General features: G+C 37.5%; 1 protein-coding gene across 1 annotated transcript in view; it reads right to left on the reverse strand.

Moving 5' to 3' along the window:
- AK5 (adenylate kinase 5) overlaps positions 1 to 20,135 on the reverse strand; it is a 92,895-nt gene that overhangs the window by 13,730 nt on the left and 59,030 nt on the right. The window contains exons 9-12 of the mRNA XM_054833313.1: positions 11,925 to 11,967; positions 10,843 to 10,887; positions 1,995 to 2,158; positions 866 to 982 (exon numbers count right to left, since the gene is read on the reverse strand). Coding sequence (XP_054689288.1) covers positions 866 to 982; positions 1,995 to 2,158; positions 10,843 to 10,887; positions 11,925 to 11,967 — 369 coding nt within the window. The remainder of the gene's footprint in view (positions 1 to 865; positions 983 to 1,994; positions 2,159 to 10,842; positions 10,888 to 11,924; positions 11,968 to 20,135) is intronic.

Below are 20,135 nucleotides of genomic sequence, written 5' to 3' on the forward strand. Positions count from 1 at the left end.
TTTCTGTGAATGGCTTCTATAGCAAATCCTATTGCTCATTATTTTGTCCAGCTGCTGCCTAAATCTTGCTAGGCTTTTGTGGTAATCAACTAAATAAAGCAGCTAAAGGTTCAGGGAGAAAATGGATGATTCATTAAAGTTTTGTTACCTTTCAAACTTGGATAGGACATTTATGAAATGTAATACAAGAGAATATACACTTAACTATTTTCCCTAGTTTGCAACGTCTTTTCTCCTAAACTCTGGCAAATTCATTCATAGTTCTCATATAGAGTACTTCCTGCAGATTGAGAAATGTACAGCTGAGACTTCTCAGTAGGTCTTAGCACATACTGAGGAAATCGATAACGCTCTGAACTGCCACGCAGTCACTTGCAAAACGCTCTTTTTATGGCTATGCCACCTGTTATCAGAAAAATTTAATCTGTGTTTTGCTGTTTCAAAGTGGCAGCAGGCTTTAGCAAAGTCGGCTCAATGGTAAGACATACTAACTGTGAAGATACATGCTTTCATGAACCTACATCAAACAGTGCTTGCCGAGATTTTCATAAGTATAGCAGCCATCCACTAGAACTAGAAAAATGATTGTAAAAATGGTGCTTTCCATTAAATGTGAATTGTTCCTGTTTATTTTAAATTTGGGTAAAATCAGCCTTTACTGTCCAGAGTCTGTGTAGGTAAAGACAAAAGCTAGAGTTGCTCTGTTGATGGGGTGCCAAAGTTTCAGTGATCAGCAGCACAATGCTGTCGGATTGGCTCTTTACATATCCCCGTTGCAATCAGCTAAAGATGGGGACCCAAGCAGCATCAGAAGTACAGTCCTATGTTAATAGGAGTTATAACTGCATTATGATTATATGGTCACCTTGCTTTCAAACTCTTCTGCTTCTTGCAGCTCCCGGGGATACCCATCAATCAGGAAACCTTTTGTGTCCCCTAACTTGGAAACCATGGCTTCCTTCAGTAGCTCTAGGACAATACCCTGCATGGGAAAAAAAGGGAGTTGGTTAATTAATAAGAAAGATTGATACCTTTGTTATACTGACTTTAGTCCTACGCCCTTGAGAACCGCCTTGTTTTGCTAAAAGCAGGTGTTTTTCTTGTCCTACAGGTAGCAGGGCACTGTACTTTTTCTTCTCTCAGGACCAGCTATGCCACAGAAATCTAGTGTTGCAACCCATCCAAGAGTTCCCAAAGTCTCCTCTAGATAGCTGGGAATATTTCATAGTTTCAAAGTTAATGTTAATACCTGTGAAACTTCAGAGTACTGCTGCAGCATTTTCCAATCTGATTGCATTTTGTTATGTCTTTGATATAATTATATTACATGGAAAGTGATAAGAGACCCATCTGACCAAACACACTGAAGAGCAACGCAATCAAAATCAAGCCTCAGCACAGCTTTTAGTTTCCCTTGAGCAGCACTTCCCAGTATCTTTCAATAACAAACGCATCCCATGATCTAGCTGCGCTTGCTGAAGACCCACCAAGTGTTGGGGCTGCGGACCTGCTGTGTAAAAGTCAAGTCCAGCTGAGAACAGCACACTCTGTCTGCACAGACTCCATTAAACTGCAGTCCAGCTACTCTGGGACGTCAGCCAGCTCTGCAGGGAACCGCCGCAGGTATTGTAAATTAGAATAGCTGCCAGGAGGACCAGCTCTTAATCTGAAATGTGAAGCTATAAAACGGACATAAAGTTTCTGTTTCCTGTACTTATTCTTACATTTTGCAATGCATAGCACAGCATCTATCTCACTGTATTTCATGACCAATTTGTTGCCTATGTGAGTCTGAAATGCAAAGAAATACTGGCATAGACAAGGGAAAGAAGTGCCACAGCTCCAACAATGAGGAAACTTCTCCCTCAAGTTGCAGATTAATTTTACTTAAATGGGAATCATCTGCTCTAGTCTCTAATTTCCACCCTTTTAGACAATCTATGTACCACTGCCTTTGTTCAACCATTAGGACCCCAAATAAAACCGTCGCTTACCCCAGGCACAGGTTCACCACATTCCATGATGTCTTTGATCAATTTGCCTCTCTCTGATAATGATGATAACTCATTTTGGAGAAGGTCACCAGTGGACAGGTGAGTAAATCCGTATTTCTTGGCTAACTGTTCACATTGGCTACCTTTGCCAGAGCCAGGGCCACCTTTGTCAGGGAAAAATATCTAGAATTAGAAAAGAATAAATATCTGCCTTTTCTTAAACCATAGCAACCAATAAAATGGGAGAAAATTGATGAGATTGCCTATTTTGCAAATTTTTTTTCAAAGACACTCTATACAGTAGAACAAGTCATATACTTCCCTTCCAATACACTACACTGCTGACTCAGAAATGTGTACCAAAGTTGAAGGAGCCACAACAGTGTGAAATCTCTTGCAGAAGAGAACCGGATCCTAAAACACCATTATCATGTAAAGGAAAGACATGAAACAGGCAGTGGGGAAGGGGTTTTGACTTGGTATACATTCAGCTTGATAGCTGCAACAAATATCAGCAAATGAATGTTCACTGCATCTTTGTGAGGGAAATCCTTTGCCCTCATTTATGGAATGGAAAGGTATAGGCAAAGAGATGGTAAAACTTGCCTCTGTTATGTGGGATGCACACAGGTGTACAGTAACTAAACCTTTTGCACTGTGGTAAACTTAAGAGCAAAATTTCACTGTGCTTGCACCTTTTCCCTTTGAGCTGGAAAGCTCTCATGTGCTGGCATGCCTGCCAATAACTGAGAGCCAGGTACTGAAGCTGCTAAACGCTGATGAAGGCTCAGTCATGCTGCTCCCTGCAGCCACAGTACTGGCTTGCTCTTCAAGCATGCCCCAGGGAAATGTAAGAGTAAAGGGCCCAGCAATGAAGGGCACATGAAGCCCTTGCCACCACCCGCTTTTCTACACCCACAAGTGTACTCAGTCAGGAGCTGGGAAGCCATATCTGAACTGGGAAGCCATATCTGAACCAGGCCCAGAGTCAAACAACCCGAGGGTCTCAGCTGACAGGGTGCTCAGGTGAAGCTGCTGAAGTGATTTTTCCACAGCTGAAGGGAAGGTACCTGTGGCTAGCCCCAGCTCACCACAGCTGTGGGCTGGTTGCTCACACCTCCTGGGGGCCTGTGTGGAGACAGAGAGGGTGGGAGAAGGGCAGCAACTCAGGTGAATGCTGCAGGTGTCCTTCTGTCAGAAATGGCACCTCAAGCCTCCCTGCTTCCTTCAGCAGGAGAGCTGCCAACCCCTCAAGAGTCCCAAAACTCTGCCTCTCTTGGATGCTTGTCTGGCAAGTGCCCTTTATTTGGGGCTATTTCAGAGGCTCTGGGTATCCATTACTCTGCAGGTGTTGGTGTTGTCCTGTCCCACCTTGCTCTGCAGGTGGCTGGTTTTCCTTCCTCAGCCTGAAGGCTGACCCTGTGAAATGCTGAGCGCCTCTTCGGCTGCTTGCTGAGTGGCAGCAGCCACCCTAACTCGGCTGGAGGGACGGGCAGTCTGTGGAAATTGCTGGAAGCTACTTCCTGGGGATCCTGCTCCTGTGGCTGTGACCTCCAGAGCTGCTGGCAGAGCTGAGGTGAGTACCCTGCGTGGGAGGGCTGGGGGGCCATAATGGGGGAGGCTAGGAGAGCAAATTTCTGTCATGACTGTACTAGGATTTAGGGAGAAATTTCAAGGTGTGTAGCAGCATTTTTATAATCTCTGATGGATCTATTCAGAAGATGTACTGCAGTAGGAGGCAATTATACCCTTATAGGGAGACAGTGCTCAAAAATCAAAACAAGAGGCAAGGCCAAAATAAAAAAAAACAAACCTCTTTTCAATAAAGTTTTTAAAGCATGTGACTTGTGTGTTTATAAACTGTTGGGACTTGCAAATATTACTACATAGCTCTATTATATGGATTTAAGATGCTAGAAAATACATGATTTTCCTTTTTGATTATATTTCCATGAACAAATATAGAAATAACATATTCACAGTAGAGCAAATTTGGCACCATCTCCTCATGAACATTCTTCTAACTTTTGCATTCAATTTAAGAAATAAGTGCTCCAAGCATATAATTTTCAGAGCTGAGAATAAAAATTGGGTCATAAAGCAGTAGCATCAAAGGAACGTTTTTGTCTAATGTAACCTGGAGTCTTTTACTTCAGCTTCACAAAGACAATTATCAGCCCATGGTGTGAGAATCACACTTGTGCCTCAATTTTAGCTAGAAATATCTCCATCACAGTCTCATTTTCTTTCCAACGTGGGTTGCATGTTGTTGTTCTGTTGCATTAAGAAGAAGAAAATTTTTCTTTTGTAAAAGCACTGACTGAAAGAAAACTAGGAATAAATAAGAGTGGCTACAGAGACCTCACAGGCAAATTATCTGTAATGAGACTTAAATATCTGTAGTGGCAATTAATTTTATCTCTGGCGTGTTTTGGTTTTTCAGACTTTAGAAGTTTGTGTGTGCTTGTTTACACATTCTGTTTCCTGGCCTTGAATATACTAGTTAGTGCAGTAATTTAATCCTATGTATTTGGTGTATACACATAGTATTAGAAAAAAGATTACAGTATTAGATTTAAAGATTACTTTATTCTGTTTCATATATAACTGTTTCTCTTCTGAATACAGAGCTGAAACAAATTTCGTAATGTCCCTTCATATACTAAATAAATTAGAACTATTTTTAGAAATAACAATACAAGGACAACTTTTGGTTGTTTAGCTAGCAAGTAAATGTTCAGAAAAGTTGATGTGTTTTTATAGTACCTTTATCTGTTAGTATTTTAAAAGAGAATGTTGTCAGAATGACCTATTATGCAGGGTACACACCATAATGAGCATTACCGTGCCTTCAAAACCTTAATTAAAATTGACCATGTTTATTTTTTATAGAAGAGTTCCAACAAAGCTGAGATTAAAATGCTGAGCTCTTTAAAGAGGAAAAGACATAATTAAATGACAGTTATGTGCTGCAAATGGTAATTTGTATGGCCATTGCTATTAGTTTAGTATCATTTGATGAGTAGCAAAGCATCTTACTGCTTAACAAATATATATGACCCACTTTACAAAGCCTTGTGCTTTCTTATCAACAAATAAGACCACAGTTCTTGCTTGGCCTGATCTGAGAAGAAGATGAATGCCCCCAGGAAATTCAGCACCAAGGCCCAAACACATACTCAGCATTTATGCCAGTATTAATTTACATGCCTAAAGTTCAAGTATTAGCTAATGTCTTGTCTCCCTCTGAAGGCCAGTATTTAATGTGATTGAAAAAAAGCTATTTAGGTGGGAAAGAATGTGCAAGTGTGTTTCATTACTCATTAGATATTTCTTTCTGGCTCATTGTATATACTCAGAGGACTGCTCCCTAAGCAGCTTTAACAGCAAATTAACCCTGCAGTCATGAGGCTTATTATCAATTTGCAGTGTTGCAAAAGTTGTACATCATTCTTTTTAGAGGGTCTCTTTATTAAATGTATGCATTTTTCTTAAAAAATGAGAAAATAATAATTTAATTGAAGAAAGTTTATAAGGAATAGCTGCATATTAAATATAACAGAAGCTAGCACAAAGATATTTTCAGTTAAGAAGCCTTTACTGCAACTTGTTATGTGGTTTTTCAAACAGAAAAAGCTTGAGACATTGAAAAAGGTAGTGAAGTTTTCCCAATGGCTCAATTGTTAGGAGGAGGAAAATATGCCCCCACTTTTGTTGTGAAGGCGTAAGATTCTTTGTGAACACTGTCATCTTTTCCTCTGCCTACATATATTATGGAAAAAAAAAAAAAATTGTGTTAACTAGTGACAGACTGATTCATGGCAACTTGCTCTTCAGATTAATCATGCTGTCTTCCTCTTTTCATATATGACATGAAGATAATGAGTTAAAGCCCAGAAAATGGCCAGAGGAATTATGAGTATGCTGTGATTTGTAGGAGAATGTAGAAGAACAACTAGCAGTTCTTCAGTGTTAGCATGCTTTTGTATTATGCTGGTACTGCCAAGTGCAGTACATCTTGCTTTAAAGCTCATTCATTAACTTAGAAAAAGTTGCAGATTCAGAAATTAAGCATGTTGTATCAGCCAGTGTGATTATTCTTGGAAATGGAATCCTTTGTGTGTCCCTTCATGCTTTCTGATACAAACAGTAAGCAAGTATCTGGAACCAGGGTACTAGACAGAGCATAAAAATTAAATGCAGTTCTGCATATTGCTTTTCTGTACACAAGGCTGAATTAAAAGGTCTATGCACTCCCTTAGTGCAGTTTTCCCCGCCATTATGTTGATTCAGCTGCCTGTGAAACTGTGTAAGGGGATCTTCTGGTAAATAACTTTCTGCTGACTTAGGAGGTCATCATTCCCCATTTAATTATTGAATGTGGAAATGCTTCATGGATAGCACTTCAAGGGGAGAAAAAGAGTGGTCTCAGTGGGTAGGGAGAAATGACAACTGCCCAAGCAGTGCTCCTGAATGTTTAACTGCAGTTTGCCTTAGATCAGTGAAAGATCTCGGTTTAAAAAATAGTCTCTCACACCTGCTCTCCCTCATGCTCCAATCCCCCCCCCAGACTATGAAAGACTGCAAGCCTAGGCATGTGATTCAAATGTACCGGTCTGGCCTAGAGTGCAACATCACAAGGAGATGAATTAATGATGTTAGAGGGAGCCGGGACTGCTGCTGGGAGCAAGCTGGGACAGGAACAAGCAATGTGAGCAGTTCATGAACCGGCTTTGCTGCCAGAATTATTAATAAAGCAGAAGTGTCATACAGACAGATTGAGATGTCTCTATTTTAAACTTGCCAAATCTTAGCAACATGAACATTTACATAAAATGCCAGCAGCAGGATTTACAAGAGAGTCTTGCCCTTCATTTTAAAATGTTTCCATTTCTAGACCTTATTTTCATAATGAGTATCATCCCTGTATCATGGAAAACTGCTTGCAGGGGAAACCTGGCTGCACAATGGAGCCTCAGAAGTCAGAAATGAAATAAAAATAACTCGAGTCAGGCTCTCCTTATATTCAAGATATGATTTTTGGAGGATATGATCAGTTGGCAATTCTATCAATGCTACTTGGATTATTTATACAAATAAAAATAAGCCTTAGCTTCAGAATATGGCATTTGAAGGCTTCTCAATAGCACCTCATCTGTCGTTCACTTACGATTTTAGTCTGAGTGAAACCATACAGGCATGATGCTGTTATTCAAAAACAGCAACAAAAAACTGTCAATGGTTTTTTTTTCCTGAAAGATGATTTTAATCAGAAAACAACCTGGAGCACATGTTGGCAGTGATGTGTCCCCCTAGTGAAGCTAGTGTTTGCAGCTGATAATGTTTTACCTGTAAGTGTAGGTGGTGATAATATCTTCAGAGTGTCAGCTGAAAAGCTGGTCTTATTTACACTGAGCTTGAACTACCATCAGCTTTGTTTCATCAACAAGAACATTACAAGGGTTCTGCAGAGGATATTGGTTACACTAAGTTTTAAACACTACATTTAAGAGTAAGTGGGGAGTTTGTCTCTCATCCAAAGTGCAGAAAGATTCCTGAAAACTTTCTGGTTTGGTTTCAGTCTCAGCCAAAGCCAAAGGTGGTGATGTTTTATGAAACTCCTGTGGAGGACAGGGAGGGATAATGCTCCCAGTAACTTTGTTACGTATCACAATTTTCTGTATGTGATATAGACTATCGCATTAGTTAAGAGTGATAAAATCATGCATCATTCATTGGGGTTAAGATTTTACTGTTCATGTTCTGATAACTTGCTGGTTTTATGTCTCTGCTGTCTGGATAAAACATTGACATTGTTGCTTAATTAATCTGAGTTGACTCTTATTCCAATTAATTCCTATGTTAGCTCTAAAATAAATCTTTGCTTATTAGACTATTTTTTTACTTTCCCTTTTTGGTGAATTTTCAAGGGAAATTAGTGGGGGAGGGAATTGTCTGCTTTTTTCCTTTGTCTTATAAACAGTATCTCAATTTGTCAGCTATGGCAGATGGTGTATTTATTTCAATTAGTTTGTAAACTACTTCAAATGCACATCTCTAGAACTCTAGTTTTAAAACATCTTTATAAGCATCTTATTATTTCCTCATGAAGACATCTATGTAATGAGTAAACATTCCTAATGACACCTGAGAAATAGGTGTCCCATTCTCATATCTACAGCAGCATGCTCCATCTTCTCTGCTTTCTTTCTAATCAAGGTATCACGGGCTGAATATTTCTAGTGCTGTCCACTGCAATGGAGTACTTAGCTTTTTTTTTCTTCAAAGTTTTCTTTTGTCCTTGTACAATTCAGAGTGATTGGACTTCAGCTCTTGATTGACATGTGAGACAAGTTTTCTGCCTAGGCAAACGGTATGCATTTGGCTAGTGTGTATAACGTTCAGCCTGGAGTGCATGTTGGTCAACAAGTGATTTAGCCAGATTTACGTGCCTGAAAAAGCCATAAAGAACTTCTGACCACTCCAACCTAGTACCAGCAAGAGATCTGTCTCTGGGAAATACCATTTACTTTCACCATGTAGATGGAGTAAAATCAAGATTTGCAGCCAATAAGCAACCATGAAGATCTTGTGTTGGTCACATAAAAAAAAAAAAAAAAAACCAAACAAAAACACACCCCAAAAACCCAGGGAAAAAAATATATATACCCTCACTCTTCACATTAGCCTTCAAGAAGATTTTTTGGGATGGAGGGATGAGGGGCAGGGATGGGTGTATTTTGGGAAAAAGTATAAATCATTCTACATAATCTGTTGACAAGTAACCCATGTTTGGACTTAGCCAAATTCTTCATTATAGCATTTTTCAACAAAGAAAACTTAGCCTTTTGGTTAAGCAGATTTTTCCTCTGTTCCTAGAAAGCATTTACTGGAAAGTCAGGCATGGATTTAGGAGCAGGAATAAATAGGGAAAAAGTGTGTTTTCAGTTTTAGGCTGGAACATGTCTAGTAGATAGCCTATAAAAAATATAGATGAAAATTAAAAGCCACTCTGAAAAAGAAAAAGGAGTCCAGAGGTAAATGAAAAATATGCCTTACCATGAAAAATTTCAGAGGCAAAATTCCTTGAGTGTCTTCATTTTTAAAAAAAAATAAAATTGTGTTTGCACAAACCCAAACATAATTTTCCAATAAGATATGTGAGGCAGAGAGAATGAAAATTTGTCACTGTAGCAAACAGCAGGAAGATGTACTTCAGTAAGTATGGAATTACGGTTTGCTTAAAGACTGAAAATTAAGTGTTATGCATCTTTCACTTAAGAAAAGTCTCCAGTGAACTCTAACTTAATTTTACTTTTTCAAACACATAATATCCACCACAGGTTTGCAATAAATTAAGTCAACTTGTATTTGGTGTAAGACAGGGTGAGAGAGAAAAGTATAACACATAAACATGCCATCTTTTAATAAAATCCTTTAGGTCAGAAAAAACCAACACCTCTGTTACAGCAGGGTCAGCTAGAGCTGGTTGTTCAGACTCCAGTCTCTCTGGGCAACCTGTTCCACAGTTTTTCCACCCTCACAATAAAAACGTGTTTTCTTGTGTTCAGATAGAATGTAATGTATTTTAAGTTGTCCTCATTTTCTCTTGTCATGTCACTGGGCAATACTGAGAAAATTCTGTCTCCCCCATCTTTACTCCCTCCCATTGGGTATTTATACATATTGATAAGATCCCCTGGAGCCTTCTCTTCTTCAGGCTGAAGAGTCTGAGCTCTCAGCCTCTCCTCATATGAAAGATGCTCCTGTCCGTCAAACATCTTTGAGGTCCTGAGCCAGACTTGCTCCAGTAAGTCATCATCTTTCTTGTGCTGGGGAGCCTTGCTAGTGCTGAATAGGAAGGAAGGAAGGATCACCTCCTTCAGCCTGCTGGTATTGGAATGTTTTTTGATGCCTCCTGATTTCTGAATGAAACTTCCATTCATTTATGACTAATTTCAGAAGTTACTTCCCCCCCATCCCAACACACACACACGCCCCATTAGGAAAAAGAACGCACAAAGTGACTTGCTTTTATGTAAAATTACCCATATTTCAGTATCTATCATTGGGTCCTTGGAAATGCTCTGTATTGTAAAGCAGTTCTGAAAAATTCTGCTTGATACAAAAGTAGTTATTCTTTCCATGTAACTGATACCAAACTTTAAGCTGAGACTTGTAAATCTTCTGGTTATAGTTTGTTTTAAAATGCTGTTCAAAGCTTATGCTAATTACATTAGTCACACTTATATAATAACGGGCATTAACATGGTGCTTTTCCTCTGTGGACTTCCAGAAAGCAAATATAAAGTAAATCTTGAACCTGCAAAGCCTCAGTACGTGCCAAGCATCATGCATGGTGACTAGCCCATTGACTTTTTTACAGCATGTTGAGCATGTGCAGAATTGAAACCTGTATTTACAAAAGTTGTTTCACAGATGAAAAGGTGAAGACCTGGTTTTTTTTTTTTTCACCTAAACCTCAAAATTCTGAGTTATACATCCAATCTAGCAACATTTTAACTAATGCTGGTAAGGCAGCTTTGCTGTGGGAGATCACACAATGCTACTGTAACTGCACAAGAACTAAGGTCATTTTGAATATGTTCACACTCAAACATACCTCCTGCTCTGAGCTTTCCACAACTGTTGTAAGCATGGTCAGACCCCCACTAATAACATGATATTAAATCCTAACTCCCTTTCAAAAGACTAAAGGGCCATTGTGGTGTAAATACTCTTAACCAAACTGTTCTGCTACACTTTAAAAGAAAACATATACTTATAATCAAAACCAAATAACATGGAGATTTTCAAATGTAGCAGTTAAATTAGGAATCCTACTTACCGACTACAAAAATTATGTTTGATTTCCTGAGATCTTCTGAAAAGTCTAGAATGAAAATAAAAATTCTTTAGTGGGCAAGAGCTACTAGTTTTAATCTTACCTAGTTTCCACCCTGAATTGTGTAACATTTGTGCAAGGCAATCTGATTTTACTAGATTTACTTTCGGCTATAATTCTCTCCATTCCAAAAGGAGCTATTATCTACAAGCCTATTTATCTCCCAGTTTTGTAGGTCTCACTGCAGATATGATAAAAATATTTTATCTGAAAATTAGACCTTGCACATACACATCAGTTATTTAAAAAAGAGAAAGAGGAAAAAGAGAAGCAGCTGCATTGTGATGTAATAACGTGCCTCCTGAGCCATTGCATTTTCCTCTGAATATGTTATTACATTATAATTGCTATAGATGTTTGCCCATATCCCATTCAGATTTTATATTCAGTGCACTACATCAGAGATATAGTCTTAAATTCCCCTGAGCCTCAAATTCAGCCAAATAATAATAATCTTAAACTGAAATCCAGGTATTATTGTCATTTTGGCACCAAAACTACTGCATGTGCTACAGCTTTGCCTTTTACTGAAATTGTAATTTTTTTAAAAAAGCATTTCCTTCTAGTGTGAGTCCCAGTCATTGGCCTGATTATAGCAGTACGGAAGGTGATCTTACACCATCTGAGCCTGCTAGAATATTATTTGTCTTTGACATCTCTCATTACATAATATCATTAGCAGTAAAAGGTTTTGATTAATCTTTCATTCCTCTTAGATTCTCAGCAGCTCATGCTTTCCAACAAGCTTTTCATAACTACCAATTTCTAAAAACACCTATGAGATCTGATGCTGATTAACAGTAATATTTTCTGATAATTTTGGATCCACTGGCCTAAAGAGTGTAGAAATGTCTTTTACAAGCTCTAATTTGCATTCAAAGAGCATTCACATGATAAAAACATTTGAGATGTAACTTTCACAATATAAGTAACCTGAATTCACTCTACCTTCTAAGTATTTAAATACAAGAGGAAATCAAAGGTTTCAAAATTAAATGACAAATGATACTGAAAAAGAAACTCACCTCCTGTGCTCTCATAACCAGAAAAACTCGACTGATCCTCCTCCTGTTAATTAAGCAATTGACAAATTGAAATGGATATTCTGCATAGTAAGCATTTCTTCTTACAGCTGCTTATCTGCATATCTTTATCTTCTCCATATTCTAACCTTTCACTTTTAATCTCTGTTGAGGTATGGTTAACAATGTCACAGAAATGCCATTGGTAGAACATGAGCGTGGAGAACTCAAGACAACTTGAGATGATTAACTGGCCCATAGTGTTTCTGCGAGGAACAGTGTCCAACTGCGCAGATCCAGCACAATATATAAGCAACCAGTATGTATGCTGAATTGCTTCTGAAGTAAATATGGTATGATAAACTGTTACTGGTGGAAAAGCAATATTGGAGTAAGTTCTAGAAGTGAGCTACAATACAAAGATGAAATTAATCTTTGGTCTAAACCAACTTGAATGTGTGTACCTTCAGAATGCAACACAAGCTACAGGTTGTTACAAAGGCTGCTGAACTACAAAGAGGGATTACACCAGGGAAATAGGGAACTTGGCACGTTTGGGGTTTTCTTCTGTGATACTTGGCCACTTATAATTATTTTGTCACATAGTGTGTAGTACAACCAATGAGGAATTACAAATACTGGCCAGCAAGAGTGTCAGAGTGGGAATTCTTTGTTGTTTTTATAAATCAGAATTATATATATGCTGGACATAGTCTAGGTTATGTAGTGTCAATATACTCACATCATCAGTGCTTTAGTCTATAGAATATCAAGAACAGCATTGACAGTAACTGCTCGTATTACATCATCAGTGCATAATATCAGCATGGAATACTTTATGCTATTTTGAGAGGACCAGCATAGGGTTTTCAAGCTGTAGTTTCTTACAGCTCTGCTTCAGTATGCTGTCAGAAATAGCCACTGTTAGAAATTTATACAACTGCATGAATAGATGAAGTGAAATGAACAGCAAGGTGAATGGAACGGGTAAATTGCTGGCCACTAATTTGCAAGGCTCTTGCACTACCCTTGCAGGTTTCTCCTTGTGTTCACATTATCACTGAAATAGAAGTACTCTTCATTAGGCTGAAGTACCATTACAATGGCTACATAGAACACTTTCATTTTTTGATTCACAGTAATTCTCAGCCTATTACACTGCAGCAGGAGAACTGCCATCTTAAAAAAAAAAATAAATAAAATTTAAAAAAGCAACTGGATCCACTAAGTTTGCAGAAGAGTGTTTCAGGAAAACAAAAACCCCAAAACATTTGAAAATAAGAAATTAATCTCTTTCCTACAACTCAAGTGACAGTATTAACTGGACATGCTTTTTCTTTCCTGTAATAATACAATAGACTATTTGACCCTGCAAAGGATACGTTGCATATAAAAGGCCTGGTTTCAGATTCACCTTCTTATCATGCTTTTGAAGGTTTATGTATCAAAATCATTTTAGGCACAAAGTTCAGAGTAAAGTTTCTTTAAAAATCAAAATCACGGTCACGAGTTTATGATCAAATGAAAGACGCATTACTTCTTCCAGATAATGTTCTTTGTTCTCCCCTATAACTGCAGAATAAAACTACCTCCATAACTCTGGTGGGCTGCTCAGAGCAGCAGGTGATAATAAAAGTCCGTTTAAGTCAGGAAAAGGTCTAATTTTTTAGAGCTGAAATATGTAAAAACTAGAGACAGAACTGAAGCTAAATAAGCTGTCAGGTGCTTTTATTTGACCAACCATATCTGCTTTAATAGGTTAAATATATCTGTGATATAGGTTAAGCCAAAGTGCTTTGGAAAAATAACTGTTGGATTTAGCAAGTGATCAAATAAAGAAAAGTCTGACCAATTACTAGGTTGCTAATACTATTTTACATCACATTGCCATCAGGAATACAGTGATTTAGCAGCAGAACAGTCTCTGTATTCTCGGTATAGCTGTTTCCATTTAGGTGAAAGCAAGATGAGGAAGATTATAATCTTATATGTAATGAGCTCTGAAGAACAGTGGGTAGTCTCTAATTTTGGATGCCTTTAGAGCCAGGTTATATCTACAAATATCATCTGGAAACATATCAATTAGTGGGGCATAGCTGACTGTACCTGTTTAAAAAATATCTACAGTACATTAAAATGATTACTAAATAGAGAAATTTGCTACCTGTAAAGAATCTCTTTATCTGACATTTGCTTTTAGAGTTGGACAATGCAGGCTTCTGACTGTATTCCAACTTCTTGTTATTTAGCTCATTATCAGTAAATATCTGACTAGTAGTAGGTACTTCATAGGTTAATGAGTTTAAGTTACTGCCTGTCGTTGCTAGGTTGTGAAGCAATTTCCATAATAAAACAAACTGACAGTAAGCCACAGCATATAATAAGGAAATGATACAGAATTCTCCAGATCTTTGAGTTTTGCTACTAATTAATTAGGACTCTTAAGTCATATCACTTTAAAGAAAGCAATAAAATACTTTTAAAAAACCCCCACATCTAATTATGGGACATTTTCTTCATTAGGATTTAACGATGTGAATGTTTGTTACCTGATGAAATAAGAAAGCTTTTCTGTTACCCATTAACAACCTCTGCTCCAGTCCTTGATTTGTATGTTTGTTTTTTAACATGGAAAAGAAAAAAAGTTCTCTCTTATCACCTTGTTGTTGCTTGAATGCTTCATGAAAATAGTGGTGAAAAGTGCCCAATACATTTTATTTAGACTTCTAACAGGTATAACAAGAGTTCATCCTAGAAATTTACTGAAGAGGATAAATAATCATGGACTAAGAAGAAAAGAGACAGTAGAGTGAGACTGAATTTAAAATACAGCATGATTGTTGCCTAAAATTGTGTTCAGTTTTCAAGACTGAATTTGAGAATGTAAATATTCAAAGGAACATGTCAGGCACAAATTATTTAAACAAATAAAAACTACATGTTTCTCTGCCTAAAAATATTTGTTGAGAATTGAATTAATGTGTAAGCAAAAAAACCCCCACAAAACCAAACAAACCCAACCAAACCCAAAAGCAGCATACACAAACATAACTTTAATACAGAATGACATGATGTGTACAGTAGAAAGTACAGGCAAGAATTGACTATGTAGATTTATCACGGCAATCTCATCAGCATCCCTTTGATGGGAATGTAGGTATATAACCATCAATTTCTCAGCACACTTTAGTTGTATAAGTCTCCCTTAGCTGTTGTTAGGTATGCAAAACACTTGTACTCCTGTAGCATTTTATTTCTTCAAAGAACACTACAGTTCCACATCAATTTTCCCTGTACTTCCTTTGGGAATAGAGGCAAGGGCATTATTTCCATTTTAACAGTGATATTAGGTGACTTGTCAATATAAACACAGCTATATATGGAAGCAGAACTATGTTTAGGATTTAGATTTCCACTTTCACCTCTTTAGCCTGTAGTATATTTACTTTGAATTCTTAGACCTTAATAAAGTAATATTGAATGAAATCATAAATATTTTCAGATGCTGCTGCTATATCTAGTACCCTTAAAATCAACTTTAGCTCTCAATTAAATAAACTCTCTCAATGATTAAGAATAGTTTAGGGAATCAGAAAGCAGTATGAGATGTCTGTTGAGCACCGTCTGCATATACAATTTGTCTGCTTCAGCACAGTCCAGTTTGTCACAATCTGTGTGGTTTGAGTTTGAGATGTGTTTGCAACTGGATTTAATAGGCATATACCTTATCACAGAGGATGGTCTTTCGTATTAGATGTATGCAGTCTCTATTTATAAAAATGTAGTTATCACTGAGTGGTGTCCTTACATATATGGCAAAATGTAAAGACCCTGAGCAAGCTTTAGCTAGGCAAAGTTAAGCATTGGAAGAAACAGGGGCTAGTCACAGCTCAGCTGTCGAATTTGTCTTTTAAATTCCTGTTTTCTTCCTGTAAGAGCAAATGATTGGTTTTTATGAGATATGCTGGGTTAGCTGCAGGTTTTATGTATGGGCAATGGTCCCTGGGAACAGATTTTATGAGCTATACAGTTGCTTGCCATTAAATTTGATTTATGATTCAAATAACTTTTTGAGACTGAGCTGCTTTCTGCAAGCTGAGTGTTAAAGTATGTCAAAGCAGGGGTGGCTGTGCTCTGACCTCCTCTGGTCCAGAACTGATGAATATGTGTAAATAAGATAAGAAACAGTATACATTCAGACCTCAAGGCTTTTCTTTCCCTGAAAGGCATATCTTCTTATACAGTTCATACTGCTCAGCAGAGTGGAGTAGTTTGTGTCAAAAAGGGACTAACAACAATTAAGATGAGAGAACAGTGCTAATGTTATTTGAGGTCATTTTTGTTTATTTGGAGTGCGTACAACTAGAAAGTGCAAAAAAGCCAGTGGTTGTAATAGCATCTACAAAATACTGACAGATTATTAGATTGCTATGATTCCCTTTTACTTTTGAGTATCTAGCAAAGACAAGAATCTCTATGCCATTATTCTTTTAAAATAAACCTTATTATCAGTTCTTAAAATAAAACAAATTTATACCTATATACAGAGATAGAGATTAACTAATTTTTAAAACTTGTAAACCAAGATTGAGTTATCTGGCTTTTAATGATACGCAAGATTTTTTCAGATTCTTCATTCTTGTTCGTCAATGGCTTAAAGAAGAGTACCTATCAGTAAAGGGGGGAAAAAATCACGATCTGTTTGCTATACTGTGTGAGGGTTGGGTTTTCGTTAACTTCTGTACGGCTTTTTAATGACAAAAATACATGTGATTATTAAGCATGAAAATGAAAGCAAAATTTATTTAGTTTCATATTGATTTCCAGACAGTAGAAAACTGGGAAAAAAAAAAAAATCAAACAAATTAACTTTTAAGGGCAAACTTAGCAGCAATAAGAACACCCCTCCCAGCATGGTAGCATTTTGCAGCAGCATAAATGTGTTCTGGTAAACCAAACACTTCATTTGCAATTGGGTTTAAAAGGCTGAGCTAGAGGGGACAACTTTATATTTAACTTGAAGTCGGGGCTTGATTTTTAAATATTTTTGTGTTTTGAAGACACTTGAGACACTCAGCACCCATATTATCTATGCACAGTTATTATCTATCACTTGTTTTAAAATACTTTTGCCAAATACAGATATTCAGTTACTTTTCAGTAGATTTATATTTATATAAAGTTCTCATTGTCTACAAAATTCTTCCTAGAAGTTATCACTATTTTTCCTTTACCATTCTTTTCTGTAAATAGCCCTTACTCCTTAAATGATTCTTAACTATGTGGAGGATTTATGCTGCTTGGTATAAATTCTCCCAGGGGCTTTTTGTTACATCAAGCAGCAGGGGACTTTCCAGTGCATTTGAACTGCAAACTTGGCACTGCTTAGCTCCTTAGACTGCTAACAGCAATGCTAATGAATGGATCCCTCAAATCATACACCATTGGCACTATATGCAGAATCTCTCTGCCCTGAACTGTTACATTGCCTTCTGAGGGCTGGAATTCAGCGGGATTTTGTGGGGTTTTGTTGTTTGTCATTTTGTTGTTTAACTTTAGATGAAAAAGGCTTTTTCTGCAGGCCAGTCTCAATTAAATTTCCAAAAAGAAAAAGATGCAAATGCTTTGATAAGATTCAGTTGTGGTGGAACTCAGTAATTGCTTCTCTTGGAAGTTCAAGGTGTTACTTTCCATGGATAACCTACAAAATGTTATGCTTCTGCTTCCATGCATCACCATGGCACCATCCATTTATTTATTAACATGAGCTCCATTAATTTATGAAAATCAAACTCAATGACAGGTGCAGTAACCTGTAAGTAGTAACTTGTCATTAATTTTAAAGATTTGTTACAGGAATTCAAACTGTCTTTAGGAATATACGCAGCAAAGGAGTCAAGGGCAGAATGTGACTTTCACTTGTAATCTGAATTTTTTAAGGACATTTAATTTTCTTTAAGATATATGTATTCTTTTATTTCATACTTTAATCTTAAAGTATTTGTCCTCTATTATATATGTCTACAATGGGCAGTATGCTTAAAAATCTTTTCTATTGCTTGATCCTCTTCCAAGCTCTTTCTAGCCTGAACCCAGTGTGACACATTGCAGCACTTACCCAAGATTCTGTATAGTAATGTATTCAATATAAAGCTCTGTTCTTTACCTTAGCAGTCATAATTTAGTGCTGCCAGTGAAAAAAGAGAAAGAGGATGTCTAGTTTCAGGATAGCACCACAAAAATGAGTTGACGCCTTTCCCTTGTGTGGCAGATCATCAGGTCTTGAGACAGTCAGTAAGGGCTGCTGGCACTGCTATGCCCTGATCACATTAGCCATTTACAAAAAAGACACACAGGTACATAATTCACAGACATAAAACACACAGAATTGCAGCAGAGAGAGAGAAGGAAGAAATGTAGACCCAGGAAATGTAGCTAATGAGAACAGGCCTTTTAAAATATGGAAGTAGAGCATTGTCTGAAAGATCTTGGCACAGAGAAGGACAAGAATAGGGTGTTATAAAAATAAAACCAGTGTGTGGCCTCAGATCCTGTGATTTGCTGCTATTAAGATAAAAGTTGACAGCTGTGCTTAAGTTTTACCCTTCAAAGACCTTCTCTGCTTAACAGTGACCAAGCATATTCTAGGTTTACTGAAACACCTATTTATGTTTTATTAGATTTATAAATTTCAATAAGAAACTTTTACAGTATTTATAAAGAACTTCTCTGTTAAGAAGGAATTTAATGACAGGAAGAAACAGCCCACTGATTTGAGATGCACTACTGTGAAGGAATCCTAAAACTAGGCCACTTCTCACTCCTTATGACTGGTATGTCAGCCCAAATTGGCTAAAGTTGACTGCACAATCACGGGATATGTAAGGAGTAAAAAGACACCAGGTAGGAAACATATGGCTTCCTGAAAACACATAGAGGATTATTTTTTTCAAGTGTTTCCAATGTACCCAGAGAAGCCACTCTTCTGCTTCAATACAAATAAGTTATTGAAAGACCAGTTTTGTATCCCATATAATAAAATAGCATCCCTGGAATCACTGCAGTTTAATACGTAAATGTAAAAATCTATAGTATGTACTTTGACTGGGATTAAGAAATATTAATATGTTTTATAAAAAGCTGTTTCTTCTTCAATGCTTTAAAATATAGGAGTTGTTGCTACAAATACTCTTAAGGAAGGGCTTTGGCAGCTGTGTTCAGGGATGCTGGGCTATGTGAGCAGAACCCATCCACAGCCCTGAGTAAGGTGTCTAAATCTGGGGGGGACGGGAGGAAATTTTAAATACACCTTTGCATTTCATTACCAGCTTTAGGTGCAATATGAAATGTTCTGATGTGGATCCTATTTGTATCAACTGCGTGGGATACCTGATAGTGCCCAAGAATTATGTAGGTTCTCTGGGCTGTAAAGGTAGACCTGTTAAACACAGAACTCATAAATTTAGCTGTGAAGTTATGTTTTGTGCATGAAAGGATAAGGCCTCTGTTTGCCAGCAGAGGGGCAAGCTGGTGTGAGGAAAGGAGGTACACTGTCCTAGTGCTCTTGCCTAGAAAAATGAGGGTGAGATACTGTAAGTTGTAATGCTTTTTTCTGAAGACACCTTCCAGAAGCCACAGAGATCTTCCTAAGCTACTGAAAAAGTATTCAATGGAGCATAAATGCAGCATATTTTGAAGAACGACGCTGTCACTGTTGTTTAAATCTCCATACAAGCTCACCATCCTTGTAACCGAGTCCTTGTGCTCTGTACTGCCCACCAGAGCTGCGGGTAGCAACTTTTGGTTCAAAATCAGAAAAGAAATGGGGATGCAAAGACTTCAACTAACCTTGGCAGTTCAGTCTCCTCTAATATATGTATCACCAGAAAGTAAATCCAAATAACGTCTGTGAAAGGAGGAGCAAACAACTGTTTCTGGTATTCCAAAGACAAAAATGCAGATTGAGCCTACGGCAATTTTTCTTGCCTATTTCACCATGGTTTGCATGGGGGGAAATAGAGCAGTAGGCTTTCTTTCATGTGCCTTTACTACAGTGTTCAATGGTGATTTTGAGAGGGAAAAATAATTCTTCAAGCTTACAAAATGATACAGAACTACCAAAATACACTTGGTTTGAGCTTATTAAGGGCGCACTTTGTAACAGGCAAACTGTAGTACTTTGTTTCCAGAACTGATTTTTTTTTAAGCATTTAA

The sequence above is a fragment of the Grus americana genome, chromosome 8 (assembly GCF_028858705.1).
Source record: "Grus americana isolate bGruAme1 chromosome 8, bGruAme1.mat, whole genome shotgun sequence".
Classification (NCBI taxonomy): Eukaryota; Metazoa; Chordata; class Aves; order Gruiformes; family Gruidae; genus Grus; species Grus americana.